The sequence below is a fragment of the Rhopalosiphum maidis genome, chromosome 3 (assembly GCF_003676215.2).
Source record: "Rhopalosiphum maidis isolate BTI-1 chromosome 3, ASM367621v3, whole genome shotgun sequence".
NCBI classification, from domain to species: Eukaryota; Metazoa; Arthropoda; class Insecta; order Hemiptera; family Aphididae; genus Rhopalosiphum; species Rhopalosiphum maidis.
In genome coordinates, this window is record NC_040879.1 from 20,699,971 (window position 1) to 20,723,458 (window position 23,488).

Genomic DNA, 23,488 nt, shown 5'->3' on the forward strand with positions numbered 1-23,488 from the left:
TATATTGATCTTACAAGGATGTGTTTTTTTTTCAATCATTACCATCTGGAACAATAAAAATAGTTCAATTTTTAATTTTACCATTTTTACTGGTTGAAAAATAAATCTAGTTGGAACATAGAGAGGGGAGTCTAAAGTAAGACATGCCTAATATTTTTTTAAATGCGTCTGGAAATGAAAAAAAAAATGGTAAATTTTATTCAAAACCAGTTTTCGACAAAATCGATATTGTTTTATCGAACAACTAAAAAACAAACAACTGTAGATACTTTATATTTCCCAAATGTTTGTATCACCGTTTTCTATGCATAATAATATTTTCAACTATTTTGACCATTTAAATATTTATGGGCAGAAGAAATTTTTGATTTTTTATATTTAGTTAATACCAATAATATATGATAATATCTATCATATTAAAATAATTATAAATAGAATAAAAATAATAGTTTTTTTTTTTTTTTTCACGAAACAAAATGTATAATAAATGTTTTTCATCAAAATAATATAAAATATCTTACGGTGACATACCTTCTCCGCTTAGAACTGTTTTCCGTGTATAATATATCATAGAATTTAAATTTAACATATCCATTTGTGATACTGTCAACACCTAAATACAGTAAAACGGTACCGACTTGTCCACCTTTTTAACTGTAAAATAATCTTATTCAACTGTATCACAGCAATTTAGAAATATATAATTAACCGATCTAATAAATAATATTAACATAAATCCAAATCAAAATTATTTGTGTTAAGTAAAAATTTAAAAAAAATGTTGGTAGGCGTTCTTATATATTATGAAATATTTATTATTATCTTATGAATAAATATTAATAAAATATACTTTTATTGTTTATATATTTTTTTATATTTTTAATGGAGTTCATAATGAATATACACAAATCTCGAATAAATAATAATAATAAAGTAATGTAGGTATATCTTTCCGTTTAGAATCTTAAAAGTATAAATCATATTTGAACAAGAATCCAAAGATCCAACTAATCCAACTACGTAAAACCAAAAACATAATCTAATTAATTGTGGCAAATGTTTTGCTTGAAAAAAAATTATGCAAATTTGATGATTCAATTTACATAATATTATTTCCATAACTACGGTATACAAATTTAACTTAATACATCTGTTTATCGGTATTATTATTCAATTATATTTTGTAACTTGTACTAACAAATGTAGGTAATTAAAAATATTGTAATTATAATAATATGTCTTGATAGAAAAACCATGAAATAATTTGTAACAATTATTTAGCAGTATTAAAACCAAAAATTATATTTTAAACAAATCTCAAACTTAACATTATTAACTCTGATAACTTATACAATATATCAAACTAAAAAAAAAAGTTAACATACACTTTTTTAAATTCCCTAAACTCTAATAATTTCTATATAATAAATGAATTCTTAAAATACTTGTAACATTCGTTATACGCTATAAAAATACTTATAATATAATAAACACACAATATGATTGCCTAACACAAATATACACACTCAACACTTTTTACACATCCTAATTATTACTAAATATATTAAAATAACACATGGCCCTAGTTCGACATTAACCATCAACGCACCGATAATACAATTATTAACAGCCATTTACCAAACAGTAAATTATTAATTTAAATATAATAATATTATAGATATACAAACCAAACGTGTGTTATTATTGAAGAAAACCTCATACACAGTGCTCTAGCCCCCAGCTACGGAAAACTTATCCTTAAGGAATAGAAAACATTCCCATTTCCCTTTAATACCGTAACAAGGTACCCCGACCGCGTTGCATACTATTACGTACATTGTTGATTAATAATAATTGTAGTTAATTATTATCATGAAACGAGTATATTTGGTAACTGCAGTAGTATTGTTTTCACTTTACGCGAAAAACACCTTGTCGCTGTATAAAATTATTCAAATTTCCTTTGGGATACAAAGCTTAAAATAAAGCGCTCCATCGCACAAATTAACAATCATCGATAGAAATCTTTCATTAGTATGAGAATCGCAAACGGCTCAAACGAAATTCGAATCCTTTGTCTGCAAATGAGTGTCAATAACATGAAGATAACACGTGTCCCACCTACATGTAATTAATTTTTAACATTTTAATTACAAGTAACAAATATTACTGTTCAATTTTACAACTGAAATACATCTTAGACGCGTTCTACATGTTATTACGCGAACAATTCGTGGCGGACTAAAATTACGTGACTACCGTCAATAATGGTTAAACTATTAAAATAATCTATTTTATATCATATCTTATTAAACTTTCCATGTATATGTTACAGTCAAAGTGTATAATCGGGCGTTGTAGTACAATGCCCGGACAATGTGGACAATTATACACTTTGCCCGGGCATTGTATAGAATGGCCAGAGCACAGTGGGCAATTACAATTAATTAATTAAAAATGTATAAACAATTTTTGTTATCTTAATAATTTACAATAATTTATTTTATGAATATTAACAATTTTTTTATTTATTTTTGCAACTTATAATACATCTATATCTAATTATCATGACATTTAGAAGTACATAGTTTACCTACAGTCCTACACTTACATTTATTTGTCTTGCATTGCTGATTACAATTACATCCATAGGCGCAATTTGAGTTTTAAATTTGAGGGAGCTATTATAATTTGCATGTATGTACTGTGTGTATGCTCCCTGAGTCCTGAGATATATAAAGGTGGAAAGGAATATACAAACCATTTTTGGGAGGGGGGTTATGATTGATTTTGAGGGAGCTTATGAATTTGAGCCCCCCCTCAAATTGCACTTATGGTTATATCCTTGACCGCCAAGATTTGAAAATTCTCTAGCCGCTTTTCTTAATGATATCGGAGATGTTATTGGTATACACTATACATGCAGACACAGAATCGCGATAAACTTTCCCACAAAAAATTAAGCACTGTACACAATGCCCGGCTATTGTATAACAATGACTAGGCAATGTACTTAAATTAAAAGCAGATTCAGCTTTGCCCGAATATGACGAGCATTGTGCACAATGCCCGAATTATACACTTTGACCGTAACATATGTACCTATAATACCTATTAACTAGACATATTTTAAATTGTGCGGCCATTTTATTTTGTCAATGTTAAATAAAATTCCGTTAATTTTATCAGTCAGTGATTTTTTACATTAATATTTTTACTTTTTCAAGCGAATAACAATAATTACTTACTACTATTAGCTATAAAGATCATGCAGTCAGAAACTATAATGTATTTTATTTTGAACAAATATTTTAATGCTTGAATAAGTTAGCTTAAATTTTAAAAAAACGAATTCTTAAATAAGAAATAATAGTGTTGTAACTTATTATTACCAATCTACAATTATCAAATCATATACAATTGTATCGTCTAAACTAAAAGAAGTATAGATTGCAAATAGGTTGTTATAATAAAAAATGTAAAAATATTCTTGAACTTTTTGTTCAAGTAATCAGAAATATTATAAAATTGATTATTTATTTTCAATTACTTTATTATTTATTCTTAATATAGTATTAACATACCTAGTACATATACAATAAAACCTCTAAATACCGGACACCCTAGGTCGCTGAAATTTTGTCTGCTATTTGGAGGTGTCCGGTTTTTAGAGGGAGAAATATAATATTAGAGAAATAAAAAATTGATTTATTTATTTATTTATATATATATATACATAGGTACATAATAGGTTTAATTTAATTTTATGTATTTTTAAAAATGAGAAAGTTAAAGGATAAAAAAAATTAAAAATAATTATTAAAAAATCAGTTACTTTAGATTGTTTCATATTTTGACACGAAGTAATTTCGTATGTTAATGCATTTTCTAATTTCACAAATTTACGATAGAAATAATTAAAATAAAAAGTTAAAATGCCATAAAATTGTCCGGTATTTAGAGGTTTTCCTAAAGAAAAGTAGTGAAAATGTCCGCTATTTAGGGGTGTCCGTTAAGGGAGGTTTCACTGTATTAATAAAATAATAAAATGATCATTTCATAGTCATGTAGCTTGTTAATGATTGAGTAAAGAACTATATCTAAAAAAATAAATAAAACATTTTAAATTAAACTTTGCCCCATAAAAAAATGTTTGGTTGACATTTATATGAAATGTATGTATACAACTAACTTAGGTATAGTGTAAAATTACAACACGATTACTTTCCTGGAAAATGAACAAAACCATTATTTTTAAATATAATGTTTACGAGAAGTTTAAATTTACTAACCACTATGACATTAGTAATTTTAAATTTTAATTTTTAAACCTTAACAAATGTGATTATTTTATACGTGCAAAATGAAAACACTCTAAATAAATATACATTACAGTACCTCAGTGTTTGATATTTACTAAAATGTTATATACCGTTTACAGTTTTCTATTCAATTTAAACACATAAAAAGTACACTGAATAATATCCGTTAGTACAAAGTACAAATACCATTTTATCCTAATATTAGCTTATGCAATAGCCGCATATTCTTTAGACTATTTGTGTTAATTATTAAAATATACCTACCTGCGTCATATTAATATTATTCAGAATACGGTTTGGCTTTATACCATATATTTAAAAAGTTACGTTTCCAGCTGTAATGTCACGTTAATTGGTACGGTATGTACCTAAGACCAAACAGAAACTTCGGGAACATCTCAGTTATTTGTTTTTGTTTCACTCACAGACCCTACACACAATGTTACACGACAACACTCAAAATTGAATTTCAACTGTTTCCCACCACACCTCACGCCCGTTAGCTGACTAACCTGCCTGTAACGCTCTTGTCGTATATTATTGTTGTACGAACGTCCCTCAACGCCACTCTAATTAGACGATTTTAAGTTACATTTTTGAGTTAAAAGCGCAGATAACTAAACACCAAGCAGCGGCGCTTTTTTTGTTGTTGAATTAATTAACATTCTCGTTACTGTCTACGGAACTTCGCTCAGTCCAATTGCATGGTTATTTAAAGACAGAAAATTAACTTCAACAAATTTTCACACAAACGTTGTGACGTACCGGTATAATGTAATATATATTATATAAAGGGATCCTTTAAACAATAAAACTTCAATATTTAAAATATATCAACCCTCTGAAGATTCTAACACTTTGTGTTCAGCCTCATTTTGTTCACCCTTGAGTTTTTTTAAGAAACCGCTATAAACTTTTTATTGTTAAATATATTTTTTTTTAATTTCAAAATCTGAACCAAATTTGATAGAGAATATTTTTATGAACAACATAAAAACATTATGTTTTTTTTAACATATAAATATAACGTATCGAAGTAGTAATAATTTTTCAACTAAAATTATTTAAGATTATTATTTGAGGAGTAATGTAACAAAGTGCACTTTGGTGTATCATTACTCCACTAATCTAAAATTTAAACACTTATTAAAATAAAATTATATTTGTTCAAAACTTGATATATTTGTATATAAACATTTTCATAAGACTATAGGAGTAATTTAGTTTGAGCTACAAAATTAAAAATATGGAATAACTATTTCTAAATAGTTAATATTTTCCAAATTATTGAGTGATTGACGTTAAGGGTTCCGTTCATACTTCATCATCGTAGATTATACATATATTTGATATAGTTATTGAATTCATCTATTATTAATATTCAAAATATTTTATATTACAAAAGTTATAAGCTTATAGCATTGTATAATAAGTATTTATTAATATTTTTAAAATATATACGAATCTATAATGTTTGAATGAGTAACATTTACAAACATTAATAATGCATAAAACTTTCACTATTCTACAATCAAATGTCTACTTAATTTACGTAGAATTTTACTTGTTTAAATTTAATTTGTTTACATGGTTAAATTAATCAGTTTAATTTTTATACAAAAATCATTAAAACGGTTTTTAAAAAAAAAATTTTGGAATTTCACAATGTATCAAACAATAATAAAAATATTAAAAACCTACCATAAAATAATTTAAACTTTATTACTTTGAAATTACTCGTATTTTCAACATACATTAAAATATACCGTCAATCATCTCAAAACCAATTTGTACGGCATTTTGTCCCATGGTGTTTGGTCGTAATTTATAGTGATGAATAATGGAATTTTTTATATTATGATACCCACTAGTCACAACATGAAAGGTATCCAAACACTGTAATACAGCTTTTTGCACTTTTTTACGCATTCATAAATTGTGTTTTGCGTCATAAACACTATCATGAAATATAATTATGATAGACTATTGATTTTTTCCACCAAGTAAAATACGTAATAAATTTCTAAATTTAGAATTCAAAATTCAATTTAAAGAATTTTTATTCAAAAAGACTTAAGATGGAAAAATTCACAAGTATCTACAATTAATATTTATGTAATACAACTAAATAACTAAAATACATAAAAGGAAAAATCATTGTTTTAAATTAAAATGTCCAATTTGGTCAGAATTTGAACTTCAAATGTGCGTGCTTATGTTTTTCTGATATTTTTAAATGTATACAAGAATAATGTATGGATCTTTAGGTTCAATTGTCAAGCTTTTGGACTAAACACAACTTTGCCCTAAAAGTTATAACTAAATATTAATTGAATTTAGTTTAATGATTTTTAATGTGTTTATAGTTGAATATTTGTATCAAACTATGTTTATTGGACATAACATATTTAAGCATGATTGTTAAAATAAATATGAAAAATAAATAAATAAAAGTGATAAAATACCAGCGAGCCATAAAATTTCAGGCTGCGCATTATATGTTGAAAACAAAATAAAAAATGAATTAAAATAAAATTTCTTATACTGAAGTTTGAAGGTCAGATAGTTTAAGAGGCTGAATACCCTATATTTAGGGGGCTTAAGTGCCATAATGTTAGTTAAATATAAGACATATGATTTAAAGCTAACCTAAATTTCTTGGAATATTAAGTAATACATGTCAAAAGAGTCTAAGCTCCGTCCTCTATTTACACCTACACAGAATAAACATGTATAATAAAGACTGTAACAATATAATATTGCAAATAATTAATTTTCTCATGATAATTTGTATAAGTATTTAGCTTTAATTATAGTAAGTACTTACAGTAATTTCGTAGAAAATAATAAATACTTATTTGTAAAAGCATTTTATATTATATACTATTATTTTCATTAAAACCCAATATTGAATTTAGTAGGTACCTACTATACACAGCAATAACTAAAATTAGAAAATAAATTTAACTGAATAATGAGTATAATGTACAGATTTGTAATAAAAACAAATGTGAATGTTAACAATTTCTCTGTTTACAGGAAGACCAGACGTCGCGGTCATCACCAGCTCGAAACAAAGCCGTTCGAAAAATTCGTATGAAATGTTGTGGACAGTGAAAAGCTACAGCCCGATTATAGAATACAAATTGCTATACCGTCCAGACAGGACAAACAAAAGCAACCAAGAAATTCAGTATAAACGTCCCATGAGAAGAGTAAGTATAACAATATAATATCGTCTTAATCGGTTACGTGAATGACTACAGGAGTCTTATAAATTGTAATAACACCAACTAATATAGCTATAGTGTTGTTCGAGCCAAATTAGTTACGAGTAATTTAGCAGGTACAATAAAAAAAACAAACAAGCAAACAAACAAACAATGCACATAATCACAACTTTTTTACTCGGCCTAAAGCTCGTGATAAATAACTAATAAGAAGGGTGCCAGTTCAAAACTATTTAAAATGATGCCGTTCACAAAAATGTAATTACTTACCTAATTCTTGAACCTGTACGATGTCATACATATATTATGATTAGCAATTGATTACTGAGTAAACGAATAAGTAATTTATATTTATATTTAATAATAGTTAAATCAAACAATAGTTACCTACTGGTTATTGCGTGAATAAGTTTGACTATAGATTGTAATCAGTGACGGTAATTTAATAAATTTGCACATCGATGAATTTCGTTTTGAATTTTCAGAATAAGTGAGATGAAAATTGTATTCAAGGCATCAGTGTTGAAAATACATAACTAAAATGTCATGTATATAAGTGCAAATTTTTAGGTATATTTATCTTGCATAAATATATGTCACTGTTTTTTAAATTTCCATTGGATACTTTAGGAAAAGAGGTGATGGATTTGATGAAATATTTTATTATAAACACTTTATTTTACATAAATTCTTACAAAAAATTACTTTGTCTTATGAAAATCATATTAAATATTATATATTTTTTTATGTCGTACAGATTTTTACTCATTATAAAATTGTACGCACAATATCGATATTTTTCAAACAATTTTCATTGTAAATTTATTTTATACGACTTTGAAAATCTTTAACGGTGCTTATTTCCGAATTTGTAGCGTATAATATAACGCGTGCATGTTTATTTACATGGTTTAAGCGCATTCAATTTACTGCTCTGATAACGATAAGCAAACAGTCACGATTATCAAGTTACAAGGCGTGATGGAAAAAATCAAGATCTGACCACAATAAATGCATTACAATATTCGATAAACCAGCAAACCGCGCTGTATTTATCGATGTTGTTGCTACGGAAATGGAAAAAAGACTAAATATTACCTCTAGAATTTAATGAATGGACCCTTCTATATAGTTAATTATATTTAAAGCCGTCAAACACAGAATAATTAATCAATTTATGAACAAATGTTAGGTTAATAAATGTCACAGTTCGTGGTAGATGGAGATTATTTATGGCAATATCACCACATCATTAGTTAACAACAATGTGTTCAATCAATCCTACCTTAAAGGAAAACACGAACTAATTATTATAACTATTCAAGTTATCGAGTATTGCTCGTCATAAGTGCATAGTTGTTTGTAAAATAAACCGTTTGCAAGCTTTTACTATGATAAAACTAAAGCAGTGTAATAGACAAATTAAAAAAAATCTGAAAATTTAATATTTTGTTTCCGCGAAATTTTAACATGATTTATACTAATACGTACATAAAAGGAATGAATGTTCAAGAGTTGTAAAAAGGCTTATAATAAACTCATGAAAATTGTATTCGCCTTCGTTTGATATTCTCGACTTTCCGAAACTTTTACGTTATAAGGCACGAAAAAATTAAAATGCACTTAGAATCTTTAATAAATTAACAGTAAAAACATTTCCGAACTAATATTACTTTTTAATACTAAAGTACTACTGCCGAGATCTTACTGGCATATTTCGATCAAAAAAAAAAGTAAGATTTCTGTTGCACGCTCGTGTACCTATCATAGTACAATGCATTAATAATAAACATATTATAATGATGTCATGACTATTATGAGTTTGAGGTGAAAACTAATCGTAGCTGTGCAAATAAGACGATGGTCACCGTTTCGCACCGAATGTGCGGCTCGAGACGTTGATTCTTCAATGCGAGTCCGTTATTAAATTGTATTTGTATTAATGTTATGTTATTGTAATGTTGGAAACACGTTTCGACGAGCAAACACGACCGGCGCGGTCCGTCCGTCCACCGCCGCCGCTACCAAACACTCTTAAAAATTATTACAACGACTGCCACCAGTACACATTAATTTCGATTAATATATAAGCACCGAAAAACGTATATGCATTCCGTCTGTCTATATCGGTCCCCGAAGACTCTGCGCGCAAATGGCCCTAATAAAAAGCGGAAAATATGTTGCTCGCAGAGTGGTATTAATTGGGGAATTCCGGCTGACAAATTTATGAACTTGTATTATCATGGAAGCCGTAAATGTAGACACAGCTATAAACCGATTTGAAAATTGCAAATCCCTGCGCCCAGGCTTTTACGTTTTATGACATTTGGGCAATTCGAAATTAACGCATAATATGAACGCTGGCCCCCGGAGTAGATTTTATTCCCACCGCCGCCGCCCGCACCGTTCTTGGGTAAGGCGGACGCGCTGTTAATTGAACCGTTTTATTTAAGCAAAGTATCGCATATGTCTACGTCTATATTTATACATACTACACGCAACACATATGAATATAAACGTACGTAGCGGGGTATATCGTCCGTAATAATAATTGCTATATCGTCGGCTCGCGTACGTACAGACGTAAATGTTCGGTAAGAGATTTCTATAAATGTCAATAACCATTCTTTTCGCTCGGTCATACACCTCGAAAAATATAATACAAATATATTATGATATGCTTATCCAAAAATTGTTTGTATACAAGTTTTAAAAATACATAACAGTGACGATATTTTTTTATACGCGTTTAAAATTAAAATTTTGACGAAAATCACGAATATTTTCAAATTATTTTGTAGTTAGAAATTCATAGAAAATTATATTTTTTTGTGCGAGATTTGAAAATGCAATACAAGATTCCTCATATGTATTTCTCCCTATAACAAAAAAAAAAACAAATTTTACCGAAAAGTCACATTATTTTTCAGTCGAAATGCTTAAACATTTAACATAATTCCATATTATGCATCTCTCTTTAACAGCTGTATAAAAATGCTTAAACACAATTTAAAAAGTCTACGAGTATATTTTTTTTTAAATGTCAAAAATTAAAATTTGAACAAATTCGTCATGTATTAAAGAAAAAATTGGAGAGTGAGAATGATTGGTGAATCACCATGTTGTATATACATAATATACACGCGACATATATGCGTATAAACGTAAGCACTGTGGCAGGGTATATCGCCGCAATAATAATAATAATAATAGTAGTAGTAATTATTACTACATAGCCGGATCGTGTACGTAACGCACAGACGCAAACGCGTATTGTTATGTGTACGCCCAGAGAGTTCGAGAAGAGAATCTCTCTCATTATATTTATTATATATATATATATATATATATATATAATATGTTTATATCGAAACGACAGTCTATATAATATGTGTACGTAGTATACACCCCAGCTATTATTACCATATATACATACTCGTTTGTAGACTATAAAAAGACGAATGGCCGAGTGTGGCGACGGAGGTGCGGACCTATTGAAATGTAATGTTCGCAGGCGCCACCGAAGTATCATAAAAATCCATTGAAACGATAAAGACACTCGTACACTGCACCGACTGTGCACCCTCCGTGCTGCATCGATGTATGGATTATTTTACGTCTTTGCCACTAAAATACTAGTCGATCCCCCCCTCCCCCGGAAACATTAAACCTATACCCTCTTCGCGGTTACCCTGTGTTTATCTTTTGCACCTTGTCTGACATTATTGAAACATTTTTTCTGCACTTCGTACGAGCGGTTTTCATATGGGCGAATGACCCAAAATAACATATCGTTTGGACGAATTTATACATATCATTTGGACGAAATTTACACGGGACACTAATTTATTTAATACATCGTTTGGGCGAGTTATAAATATATTTTTATAAACATTTATATAAACTAATACGTTTTCCTTCCCATTTTTAGAGACTTAGAACTCTCAGTTTACTCTAACGGATATGGTTAAAAATGTATTTTATTATTATTATCTTAACTAAATTTTTTTTTTATTAGCATGGTATCTCATATGTCCATTTGTTTAATAAAATGTATCATATTCTTATATAAATTATCATAATCATATATTATTAAAAATCCTAACTAATTATAATTATTAATAATTAACATGGTATCTCATGCCCATTTTTTAATTTTAATCGATTATTGTTAATTTTCCGGTTTGATACTCTTCCCATGGTTTTAATGTATAGTCTTGTTTTTCTTTAGAATTTTTACGTAATATATTATTTTTTTTGTGTGTTGATAGAATTAATTTGTATAAAGTTATAAATAGTAATCACCAATCAACCGAAACGGTATATTAATAATATTGAATTGAATACATTGTAGTAAATACGAATATGAAAATTATTGTAAAGGTACGTTACTTCCCTATTTATTCCCTGTATAATTTATAAATTAATTCACCTAAGCGATCGGTTAATTTCTCGCCCAAATGAATGACGCCCCTTCGTACGTCCAAGTCTATTCGTACTTAACTAAACACTCAAATGCATCAGCATTTAAATACTGTAAGAGTACTAAATCTATATCCAATCACACGATTGAAAACGTGTGATTTAATAATTAATATTATAATATTGTTATTATCATATTAATACCAAATCATTATGCTCTCGATGTGCAATCATTGAATCGTTTGTAACGAAATGACATGAACCGCTGTCCTTCAGAGTGTCAAATACGTATATTTTATTTGAATAATCAAAATACAACATTTATAACATTTAATTACAAATTACATTATTTTCTCATATAATAATATTTGTCGCTCTTCGAGCATATAATAAAAAATGACATATAAACAGAGTCAGAAATATATATATTGGTTTGAAAATGACATAGAATATGTATAGATATATATGTTAAAAAACTCACGGTATCCGCATTGTAGGTATGGCAAGGATACGGAGGTGGTCCAGATAATATTGCGCATGTGTGATACTACGGTACTGCCGTAGTCCGTACACAATATTACCGGAAAGAATGTGGAGGTAAATGTGTATCTTTGTATAGGTAATATACTACGGTACTGCCGTAGTCCGTATACAAAGACAGCGACGGTATAGGATAGGGATAAGGTAGAAGGTTGGCATCTGACATGTGTCCTCGGAAGCTTGGCGGATGGGTCGCGGCTCGAGCTGACTCCTATCGGCGGTGGTGGCACTGAACTGGTGGTTACTGAGATCGATGGTCGTAATTTTCAAGAGACAAACGACATAGGGCATTAGTACAAGCGAATTATACCCTCTGTACCATCTCCGTCATTATACGACGTATCGATCGGGAGGAAACTGGTTGTCTAGGCTGTGATCGTCGGGCTGTATTTATGTATAGTTGCGCAGTTTTTTCCGCGACAGTAGTTTGCGTAGACAGTCCGTCATTTTGTTGTGTTACTATGTTTTTCATGCGAATTACTGTGCCGTGGGAAAGTGCTATGCGTTTTCTAGTATGTATGTTTGATGTTCACAAAAAGTTAGAACCAATGTACAACGCAAGCTGGTACAACGTCGATCTTAACGCTATCTAGGTAGTAGATACGCAAGTGTGCTATATAACAATACTTACTTGGCTACATCAATAACTAATAATATATTAAATTGTAATTATTGAACATTTGTACCCTCGTTTGTACCTATTATTAAGTACTGCAACCTCATTGTTATGCTCATTTACATATTTATCTTTTTATAAAATAAAATGTATTTGTAAAATTGAATGTACTTTCCATAATAACTCTCTTCTGTAAGTTTGTTTATTTGTTTTGATTTTCGGAAGCAATTAAAATGTATACATTTTATAGCTAATTAAGTAAAAATAAAAATAACTATTTAGTTGAAGAATATTTTACCAGTTCAACATCATTAAAGATTTCATTTTGTGAATGACATTCAAACAATCTATCAAAAATTGATGGAATTGCACCTTTTTTTTAAAGAACATATCTTACGTTGAGCAGCTTCAGTAGTATATTTAGTATATTTTGGTTGTATCAATTCACTTGTACTTTACAGTGTTTTTTAATTTTTAAATACTTCTCTTGGTTTAATAATATGTATAAAGTATGAAAAATTAAGCAGTTTGAGTAGTATTTTAAATACTTTTAAAAATTATCTTTACAACACTACAAGTTGCAAAGTTTTATACTGATGATAGTTAATAGTAATAATTGTATAATAGACTATAAATTGCATAAACATAATATTTAACATACATTTAAATCTCCAGGATAGTTGGTATATACACTTATTAAATCTTAGGCTGAAAAATGATTTTTACACACATAATGAGCAATGGAACTTTTCCCATTAGCTTTAGAGACAGCTTGGTTACAAGCTGTTAAAATATTTAGTTCTTTTGGTGCTTTGAATAATGTACATTTAATATTGTTTTTCAAAATATGACACTGATCTACACTACACCGTCTAGGCATTTTGGAAATTTATTAAAATTATACCAAATGACATTACTATTCAAATATTACCATATAATTAATAATAAAAAAGTATAATATATATTATCATAAAATAGGTAATATTTTTATAGTACTGATAATGTTTGAATATATTATATTATATAGTCAAGAAATAAAACTAGATACAAGTCTTAAGTGTTATACTGTTTTATTGTCTATTCAGTTACAAGTTGCAATGTTGAATAATTATTGTAATTTAAATATTACATTTTATTATTTATTTATAGGCTAATAGTATTTGCCAATAGATGGTACAGCAGTCGCGGTTGTACCATCAGAAATAGAGGAAGCGTTGTACATTTGGCCTAGACCCCGCACTCCACCATCCCATTCGTTTCCAGTCCTGTATATCTTAGTTCGTGGTTGGAACCAGTGAAAGGCTTTTAAGTAGTATAAAAATTCTGGCCACACTCGTCGTGTGAATGTACTGGCTCGATAGCGTTATCTATCGCGCGCGTTATACAACAATGTACGCGCGCCGCGGACCTTATAGTTCGGTCACACTCCACTGGTGGTAATAGTGGTATCATCGTAGTGACTATCGACAATATAGTCTCGAATAACTATTTCTCGTTACACGTTTTAAACATTTACCTGACCAATAAGGAAACCGAGTATAAATTTATCATTTCGATTAAATTCCTTGCGGACCTAACTTTGGATGTCCTTTTAACGAAGATTTTGAGGGTTATACAAGTATATAAACGTAGCGGCAACGAAGAATTGAGCTTTAGTTATGGAGCGTAAAATTGCCGACTGTGGGTGTGTGTGTGTAGAATATAGGTATATTTTTTATTTTTATCGGTATCCCTATATAATTATTTTCAAACCTACTATAGACTATATTGATATTATACAGTGAAAGCTCCGTTAACGGTCACCTCTAAAACGCGGTCGTATCAAAATAATCTAACATTAATTTTTTCTACCTCTCTTTGTCCTGTCGAGTGTAGTGGGTTTATATAATATATACAACTATATACAGTATACACATATTCAAAGGGTAAAACTATGTAAAAGAAAATAATAACCATCGCATTCTTAAAATCGTATAATATCCTTATAATCATACGTTGTTGTTAAGAACATCGTATAATATATACTACTTTAAAAATCTCCACAGAGTTTTCTTTTTTTCTTTCACTGCATTATGCAGTAAACCTAATGGTTTTTATACAAGTATTGGCTACAAACATAAACTACAATATTCATTTTAACACTGCGCCGCTCTAATACAACCATTGAGACCATATTTTTCAACTTTTTTATAATAACGAGAAAGAATAATTCAATTTATTGCTGTATAGAACTGTGTACACATATTATACAAACTGCACAGAGTAGCATCATAAAAATAATTAGCGTTTTTCTAGTAACGTAATCGTGGCTAGTGATTTTATTTTAAAAAAACACTAAGACTCGAATAATTTACAATTTGTATACACGGCTTATTTTTAGTTTTACGAAATAAATAATAATACAAAACATAATGTAATGTTACGGGTTATCTCGCATAATAAGAGTATAAAATACAATTTAAAACATAAAAAAACCATGTATTTTCGAACTAATATTTATGATAAATTCTACTGTGCCTACTTCATCGTTCTGAATACGAATATTTATAAATATATATATTGTTTTCTTCATCGAAACAAATGGAGTTCAATCGAGCGCCGATTATTAATTATTGTTTATTACATTTATCAGTAAATCACCCAAATCACAAGGACGAAGTAAATCATACAAAAATAATACGAAAATTTAGGTGCAATAAAGTATAATCATTTAATAACATAATATTAGGTGTCGTGTAGGAAAAAAAATACGATTTTCATCAATGTGGCGCGCTTTCATTAACCACGGTAAAATGTATAATATTCTAAAATAAGCAAGATTGTGATTATCATGTTTTAGTGGAACGATGATTGGACAGAATTGTTGCTTAACCCTGCATCCACCGACCAATTGGAAAAGAGCCGAACTGAAACCATCCGTGATTTGGACCCCGGCACCAAATACGAAGCAACCGTTCAATCCAGAAACCGCTACGGTTGGAGCGAAGTTTCCCAATCTTTCTTCTTCACCACCAGCACAAAGAACGGTACAATTTTTTTTCCTATTCACCATGTTTACTAGAAACTTTTATACTGATAGGTAGTGCTGAATTAAACTGTATTACTCAACGTGTCCTGACATTTATGTTGGTTCCGAAATCCTCAAAAGCCAAGATATACTATATTTATATCTATGTATTAACAACCTCTAGCTTATTAATTATTTATTTTTCGCCTAAAATTCTCGTAACTTCGATGTCTAATTCCCGTCATTGAAAACATACAATCACGTTTGATCTAAAAAATAAATTAATCTATACAATTTTATATTATTTCCATTTGATTAGTAAACACTGTAATTTTATCATTATATTATGCGTTTATAATACTGTGTGTACTATAGGTAAATACAAAAATAATCTCCGGTAATAAGTTAATTGATCAATTGGAGCATTTGCGTTGATCCTTAATTTAATTTAATTTTGAGTATTTAAAAAAAATATATTATAATTTATTTTATTATTTACCTATTATACAAAAAAAAATTATTGGTATTTGTATAAATTTCAAGTATGCATTCATTTTCTTCACAGAAATGTAAATGTATAAATCAATAGAAATAATTAAAATTTAAGATTCTAATAATTATTGTAATTATATATAATGTTTAGTATAAAAACATTTCTTGAAACCTTATATAGTTTTGGTATACAAAAATGCCCGCTAATTTGTAATTGTTTAACTTTCCTTAGCTTGCTGACTTTCTTTTTATTCTCGCTTTCCTTTATTTTATTACATTACATAATTAGTTAGTTTTTAATGACGTTATGTATAATTAATTAATGAAGTATAATAAAAGAGGTAAACTATGTTTTTATTTTCATTTAAGGCCCATCTATGTTTTTATAAATTACTATCTTCCTAGCAAAGGTATATATTATTATTATTTACTCGTATTCATATTTCAATACTCTGTACACCTATTTACTGAATAAGTACTATTGCACACCTTAATAAATATTCTTTAACTATTGAAGTTTATTGTATTGTAGATAAGTATAATTTCTTTCTAAAGAATATTTATATTAACATGAAATTGTGATACTATTAATTAAAATGTACATTTTTATTCTATTTGCAGAAGCACACCCAGCCAATTCAGTTCTTTCCGGTTAGTGTTTCTGTATTTACTTTATTACTTAATGAAATTAATTTTATATATAATCGTAATACCTGTTTTGTTTAAAATCAGACCCAGAATTAAGAGACATGAGCATCACCGCTATTAACAAGGCAGCTCCTAAGACCATCCAGACACCATTGCTTTGCATTATGGCCATGGTCACCTACTATTTTGCTTAAATCCAAATAAAAGGTAATTTAATTTAAATATTACATCACATTGTGTTAGATTAACTAAACTTATTTTTATTAAATATTTTAAGTAACTATTATTTTATAAATTTAACGTTTCTTGAAATTTTAAATTAATTAACACACAAATTAGTCGAAACATCGGTAATTTGTTAATTTAATTGTATATAGTAATGTTGATAGAAAGATAGAACTATAGAAGACATAATTATTTCTCAAATATTTATTGAACAGCGTTGAATATTTGTATAATATATTATTTTTAATATGTTTTTTTTTTTTTTACAGTAAACATTTAGATAACATAATTTGTTCTTCGAAACAATCTAAAAAAACATACAATATAATAAATTTATACTATAATAAAACTCGTAGATTATAAATTATAACTTGTATTTGTGTTTGTATATATTATATCATATACTATTATGTATGTTTCTTTAGATACGAAACAAATGATTGTAATCTACGAAAACATATTAAGTTTTAACTATTATGAATCATCTACGGAATTCATATTTAAATACAAATAATATATTATAGATAACATATAGCATATTAAAAATTCAATATTACTAAAAAATAGTTTTAGAGAATATCTATATACTATAATAATTATTGTGTAGAATACAGGGGCGTAATTAAGGGGTGATGAGGGGGATAGATCCCCCCCAAGGCCCAGAACCTATATAATATGTATATTTATTTATTAATTTATGGGATTATGTGTTTTGTCGTGCTGACATCACAACAAAATATATTAAATAGAAATTCTATCCATTATATAAATCTATAAATAGGTATGAACATGGAAAACACTGATAATAAGAAACAACCATGATTAAAGATTTCTTTAAGGCTGTTGAAAGCGAACCATTTTTAAGGAGTTGTATTTAGGCAATATTCGTGAGTTATGTGTGACTGTGTGTGTTGTAACTGATCATTAGTGTGCGTGAGTTCCCCGAACGATTTATGTAATTAATGATAAACTACGGGTAAGATTCTTGGAAATCAGTAATGTACATACGCGCAGTCACACGTTACTAAATTTTGCGATAAAAAATGTTTTTACATGAAGATCCAAAAAAAAGAAAAATTCACCCAGTACCAAAAGTCCGATATTAATTTTGAAAACATATTTGAATTCCTTATTCTCTTTTCTAGGTTATGTAGGAAATGGATTTTCAATTTATTAGTTTATTAATTATATTTCTATGATAGAAATTCTTTTGTAAACAGTACAAAGAAAGAGCTATATACATTAAATTATATTACAAATAAAATAAATTTAATATTTTAATAATTATTACTTAATTTTAATATATTCAATGTGAACATTTTAAAAAATATATTATAATATTGTATAGGTACTAAATTGTATAGAATTTTAAAGCAACATTTATTAATACATTTTGACATTTTGTGTACCTATATAGTAGTAGAAGGATTTTTGATAAAATAGAATTCTCAGATACCACTCACCACTGTACTTGAAAATCTAAGTATATTGTGTGTAAAAAAATGTCTATCCCCCCTAAGACGAATTCCTAATTACGCCACTGGTAGAATATATTCACTAAACTCTTGAGACGATAATTATTAACTAGGTATATAATTATTGAATAATGTACATTTTAATATGTTCACCCAGTGTAAAAATAACAACACAAAATAATAATTCGATAGTTAAGCACAATATACACACTTGCTCAGTAACTACACGTTTATGAATTTTTCATAAACCATATATTTTTAAATATTAAATTTTTACACCTATACAATATCAAGATTTAAAATAATTTAATTTAAAAATATATTTAAAAAATATTTCAACTTCTTGTGAAAGAAATCGTCATGTTTTATAATATAACGAAATCCTTAAATATACCTAAGTAAAAATAATTTTATATATTTGTGCGTTTAACTATCGACATTTATGTTGTATAAAAGCTACAATAGGTGAGAATTATGTATAATGTTTATTTTATTATATGATTACAGTACCATTCATCTCTACCTATGCCCTCCATATGTTTTCACGGATACCTTTGCACCTTCTTCACCGCTACCCATCGTCGAAATATGGACCACGCCGAAAATCCTTCTTCACTATATAATACCTACCGTCTACTTCAAGATACTGCGCACCGTATTATAAATACTTCACGTCGTTATAGTAACAATATACGCCACTGGCATGTTACTACTGGCCTTTTGAAATTGTTTTCAATTATCATGCACATGGTTAAAATAATAACAATTCTACCACCGCCATTGTAATTTACACGCCGCGTCTATTACATTCAAAATACGACGTTTCGATCAGAAGTAGTTTCGAGTATCATTCGGTTTCAAACATTCCCTCTCCAGTAATACATTTATGCTTACCCGCCTAAAGTAACTAATCAAACGTTGTTCATCTATTATGAGTCGGTAGTTCAACATGACTCTTTGCCGGTCGATTACTATCTTGGTAAGGCTTCCACCCCCGCACGGTAATTTCATTTAAATATTTAATAGATTTAAAAATGGAACAATACTTACTCTTATTCTCATTTACTCGACGTTTCTAAACCCTTGTGTTTATCTTTCCCCCCTCCCCAAGGTCCATATTTGATTTGATTTTTACTTGTTCATATTATGAACTATATGGTACTATTTTACCTAAATCGCTTAATTTTATTTTTTCATTATTTTTTTTATTTTTTCCGTGACCAAAATCCTGAGCCAATAAAACTCAAATCACGCTAAAGACTGTCTTCTTTAAATCCTTCACTCGGTGTTGTACTATAATGTATCTTTACAATAACAATCGATACAGCAATGATCATCGTACACAAATGAACATCGATACAGTTTTCTACGAACGCATCATGAGTTTAGTAGATGTACGATACACTGTAGAGACCACCATTAATACCGGAACGATAAAATGTCTATGAAAAACCATTCAAAATAAAATAGTGACATAATTTATATAAATATGTACAAGGATCACTAGGCGCCTATTTATAAACTGTACAAGAATCGAGCATTCCAAAATGGATATTACTACAGCCATTAAATAATAAACAATTTTAATTTATTTATTATAACGACACAATTTATACTACGCCATCAATGACAAACATTCAATATTATGCTTTTAAACGACGTTTCTCAATAATTTTGAATAAGAAAATTCCGGTATGCTAGATCTATGAAACAATATTATTTTAATCGACCAATGCTAAGTGAAAATAAAAATATTATCCTCACAAATTAATTAAAACCAAAATCCGATTGTAATACATTGTGCTACTATTAGCCACACATATACAATATACATGTGCATATTATTAGGTACTAATAAACCAATAATTTTACCAAAACATCTATACTTTAGAAAATAATAAATTCACAAAATATTGAACGGGGTTTTTTTTATGCCAAAAATTTACATTTTAAATGGCTCGACAGTCTATAGATACATTTAGTATTATAAGGTTATATTTTCTATGTACATAATATACATTCATATATATTATACATACATATATATAAATTATTTAAATAGAAACATATACATTTTATACGTAGAATTTGTACTTTTAATACACATATTATTATATTAATCAGTATTTACTTTTCGCTAATATGCATACCTATAGGTAACACGTAGGTATATTAATAGTTAAACGTTCACTAAAAATGGGTATAAGTCAGATTAGTGCTATCTGCTATCCTCAACATTATCAACGGATTGATGATATATTGTACACTATTTGTACATAAAGGTTGTATTTTTCAAATCTATGTTGTACCGACTATCTGTGACGTTAACTTGTGCGTTTAGTTCAAAAATCATTCTCTTGTAGTATTCCATGTAAACCAATGAACATGGGGATTTTTAATGAAATTCGACATTCCGTATGTATGATGATAGTATATATGATAGTATTTCGACACTCAAAACTTTAACATCAGTTGAAACAGTATAGTAAATGACAATAAGGACATGATAAAGGAAATCCAAACTAGATAATATAATTTATTTAATACTATATATACTATCCGGACATTATAAGTATTTAAATCGCACGAGTGATAATAAAATAAGTAAATTTGTTTTAATTTGTATATTGTATACAACTCAGATATTACGTAAGAAATAACCAATTGGTCGTGTTAAACACTTTGTACTTCGATTGAGTAATATTGTTTCATCGTGAATATTATCGAAAAACTTCAAGAAAATTTTAGTTTTATTCCCTGTGGAACTACTATACTCGTCTTTAATGATTTTACTTAACCCGAAATTAATTTCTAATAAACTCATCTTAAAACCGTGTCGTTATTGATTGTATTTTCATAAATAAAATGAAATCTCAAATTCTCAAATAATATAGTAATATTTATTTTCCATCGCGTTCACTAATTAAAAATAAATAAAATTATGTTCAATGTGAGTAAAACCAAGCGTTATTAAAATTACAGATTACTTATTAGGCGCTTACGTGTATGATACGCATCATCGTCAACGAAATACGTAGGTTATACTATAATAACCATTAAACCATTGAAAACCATTATTTTTGCGATTTAAAAAACTTTGAGATCTTAGTATTTTATCCAAAATGCAGATCGCGAATTTGTATACACAAAGACAAATAAAACATGTCTAAACATGTCTTGTATTTATTACTACATTTTAAAAACATTGAACGATTTAAAATTAACATAAGCAAATTAATTTAAGCCATTATACTAATTTGATGTTTAGTAAAAATGTTAAGGTACCTTTTCAATTGTGTGAACGCCAAATAAAATATTAAACTCTTCTGACCCATAACCGATAATTAGAGAGTATATAAGTGGATATACATTTAGAACTTAAAATTTTGTTTTAACATAATATTTTAAGTCATTAGGGGATAAAGTATTTTATTAATAGATTTTTATTATTATGCATTTAATTTTAATGTCGATAAATTTTAATTAGAGGTACAAATTAACAAGAAAAGTCGCATGTTTATCAATACATTATTAACATACTTAATTAATAATTTTATACATACTTAAATATATCGTATGGTGTTAACAATGAAATTCCCATTAAAACCTTAAATAAATATAAGTTTATAAACAAAAGATAAATACTCATTTAAATTGTTAAATGTTTCAACCGAAAAAAAAATAAAAATGTCTAATATTATTTAATACTACATAAATATTATATAACAAATAATATGCTAAAAAATGCATTTCCTGCCTAAAATGCTTAAAATATCAATTTGAACAATAGAACATGATTTCCATAAACCTCTGATTAATATAATATAAACTGCGACTTTTATAAATATTATAATTTATAATACTAGTTTATAAGTGATTTATATTTAAGCTTTAGAATGAAAAAATAAAAATAAATAAAAATTTGATTATTTGTACCAACATAATTTATTTGTCTTATTATTATGATGTAAGTCATTTTTTTCTTTCATACTATTTTAAATGTTAAAAAATTTATTAAACTATTTGTGAAATTTCATGTTATGTGTTTAAAGTTAGACAACGTTATCGTTTGTATTCTTAACAACTGTATTTTGTAGCATTTAATTCTTATTTATAATAGAATAGGTATATAGTGATTATATTATTGTGTTATTATAAAAAGTTATTAATTATAATTTTAGTAATATGTATAATTATACAGTACTATAATATTATTAATAAGACAAACAAAAAACGTGTCTGTCCAGCAAATATTTTATTTATATTAAACTGTAGAAATCGATTAGTTTTACATGGAATGTTTTAAACAACAAAAATATTATATATATAATATATATTATAAACGATACCATCCCAGCTGTACCTATATGTATATATATATATGTATATGTATATATATATATATATATGTATAATATCCCTAAACATCTTCAATTACTTGAAAAAAAAAACAACAACGGAAAGTCGGCTACGTAGAATAAACTCTGTCATTTTGAAGGCTGAAATCGATT

General features: G+C 27.8%; 1 protein-coding gene across 1 annotated transcript in view; it reads left to right on the top strand.

Annotated features, from left to right (window-relative positions):
• Positions 1-20,894, top strand: part of LOC113556139 (limbic system-associated membrane protein-like) — a 524,182-nt gene extending 503,288 nt beyond the window's left edge. Inside the window, exons 8-12 of the mRNA XM_026960909.1 lie at positions 7,362-7,537; positions 15,970-16,156; positions 17,251-17,280; positions 17,362-17,484; positions 19,485-20,894. Coding sequence (XP_026816710.1) covers positions 7,362-7,537; positions 15,970-16,156; positions 17,251-17,280; positions 17,362-17,471 — 503 coding nt within the window. The 3' untranslated portion in view covers positions 17,472-17,484; positions 19,485-20,894. The remainder of the gene's footprint in view (positions 1-7,361; positions 7,538-15,969; positions 16,157-17,250; positions 17,281-17,361; positions 17,485-19,484) is intronic.
• Positions 20,895-23,488: the final 2,594 nt, after the last annotated feature.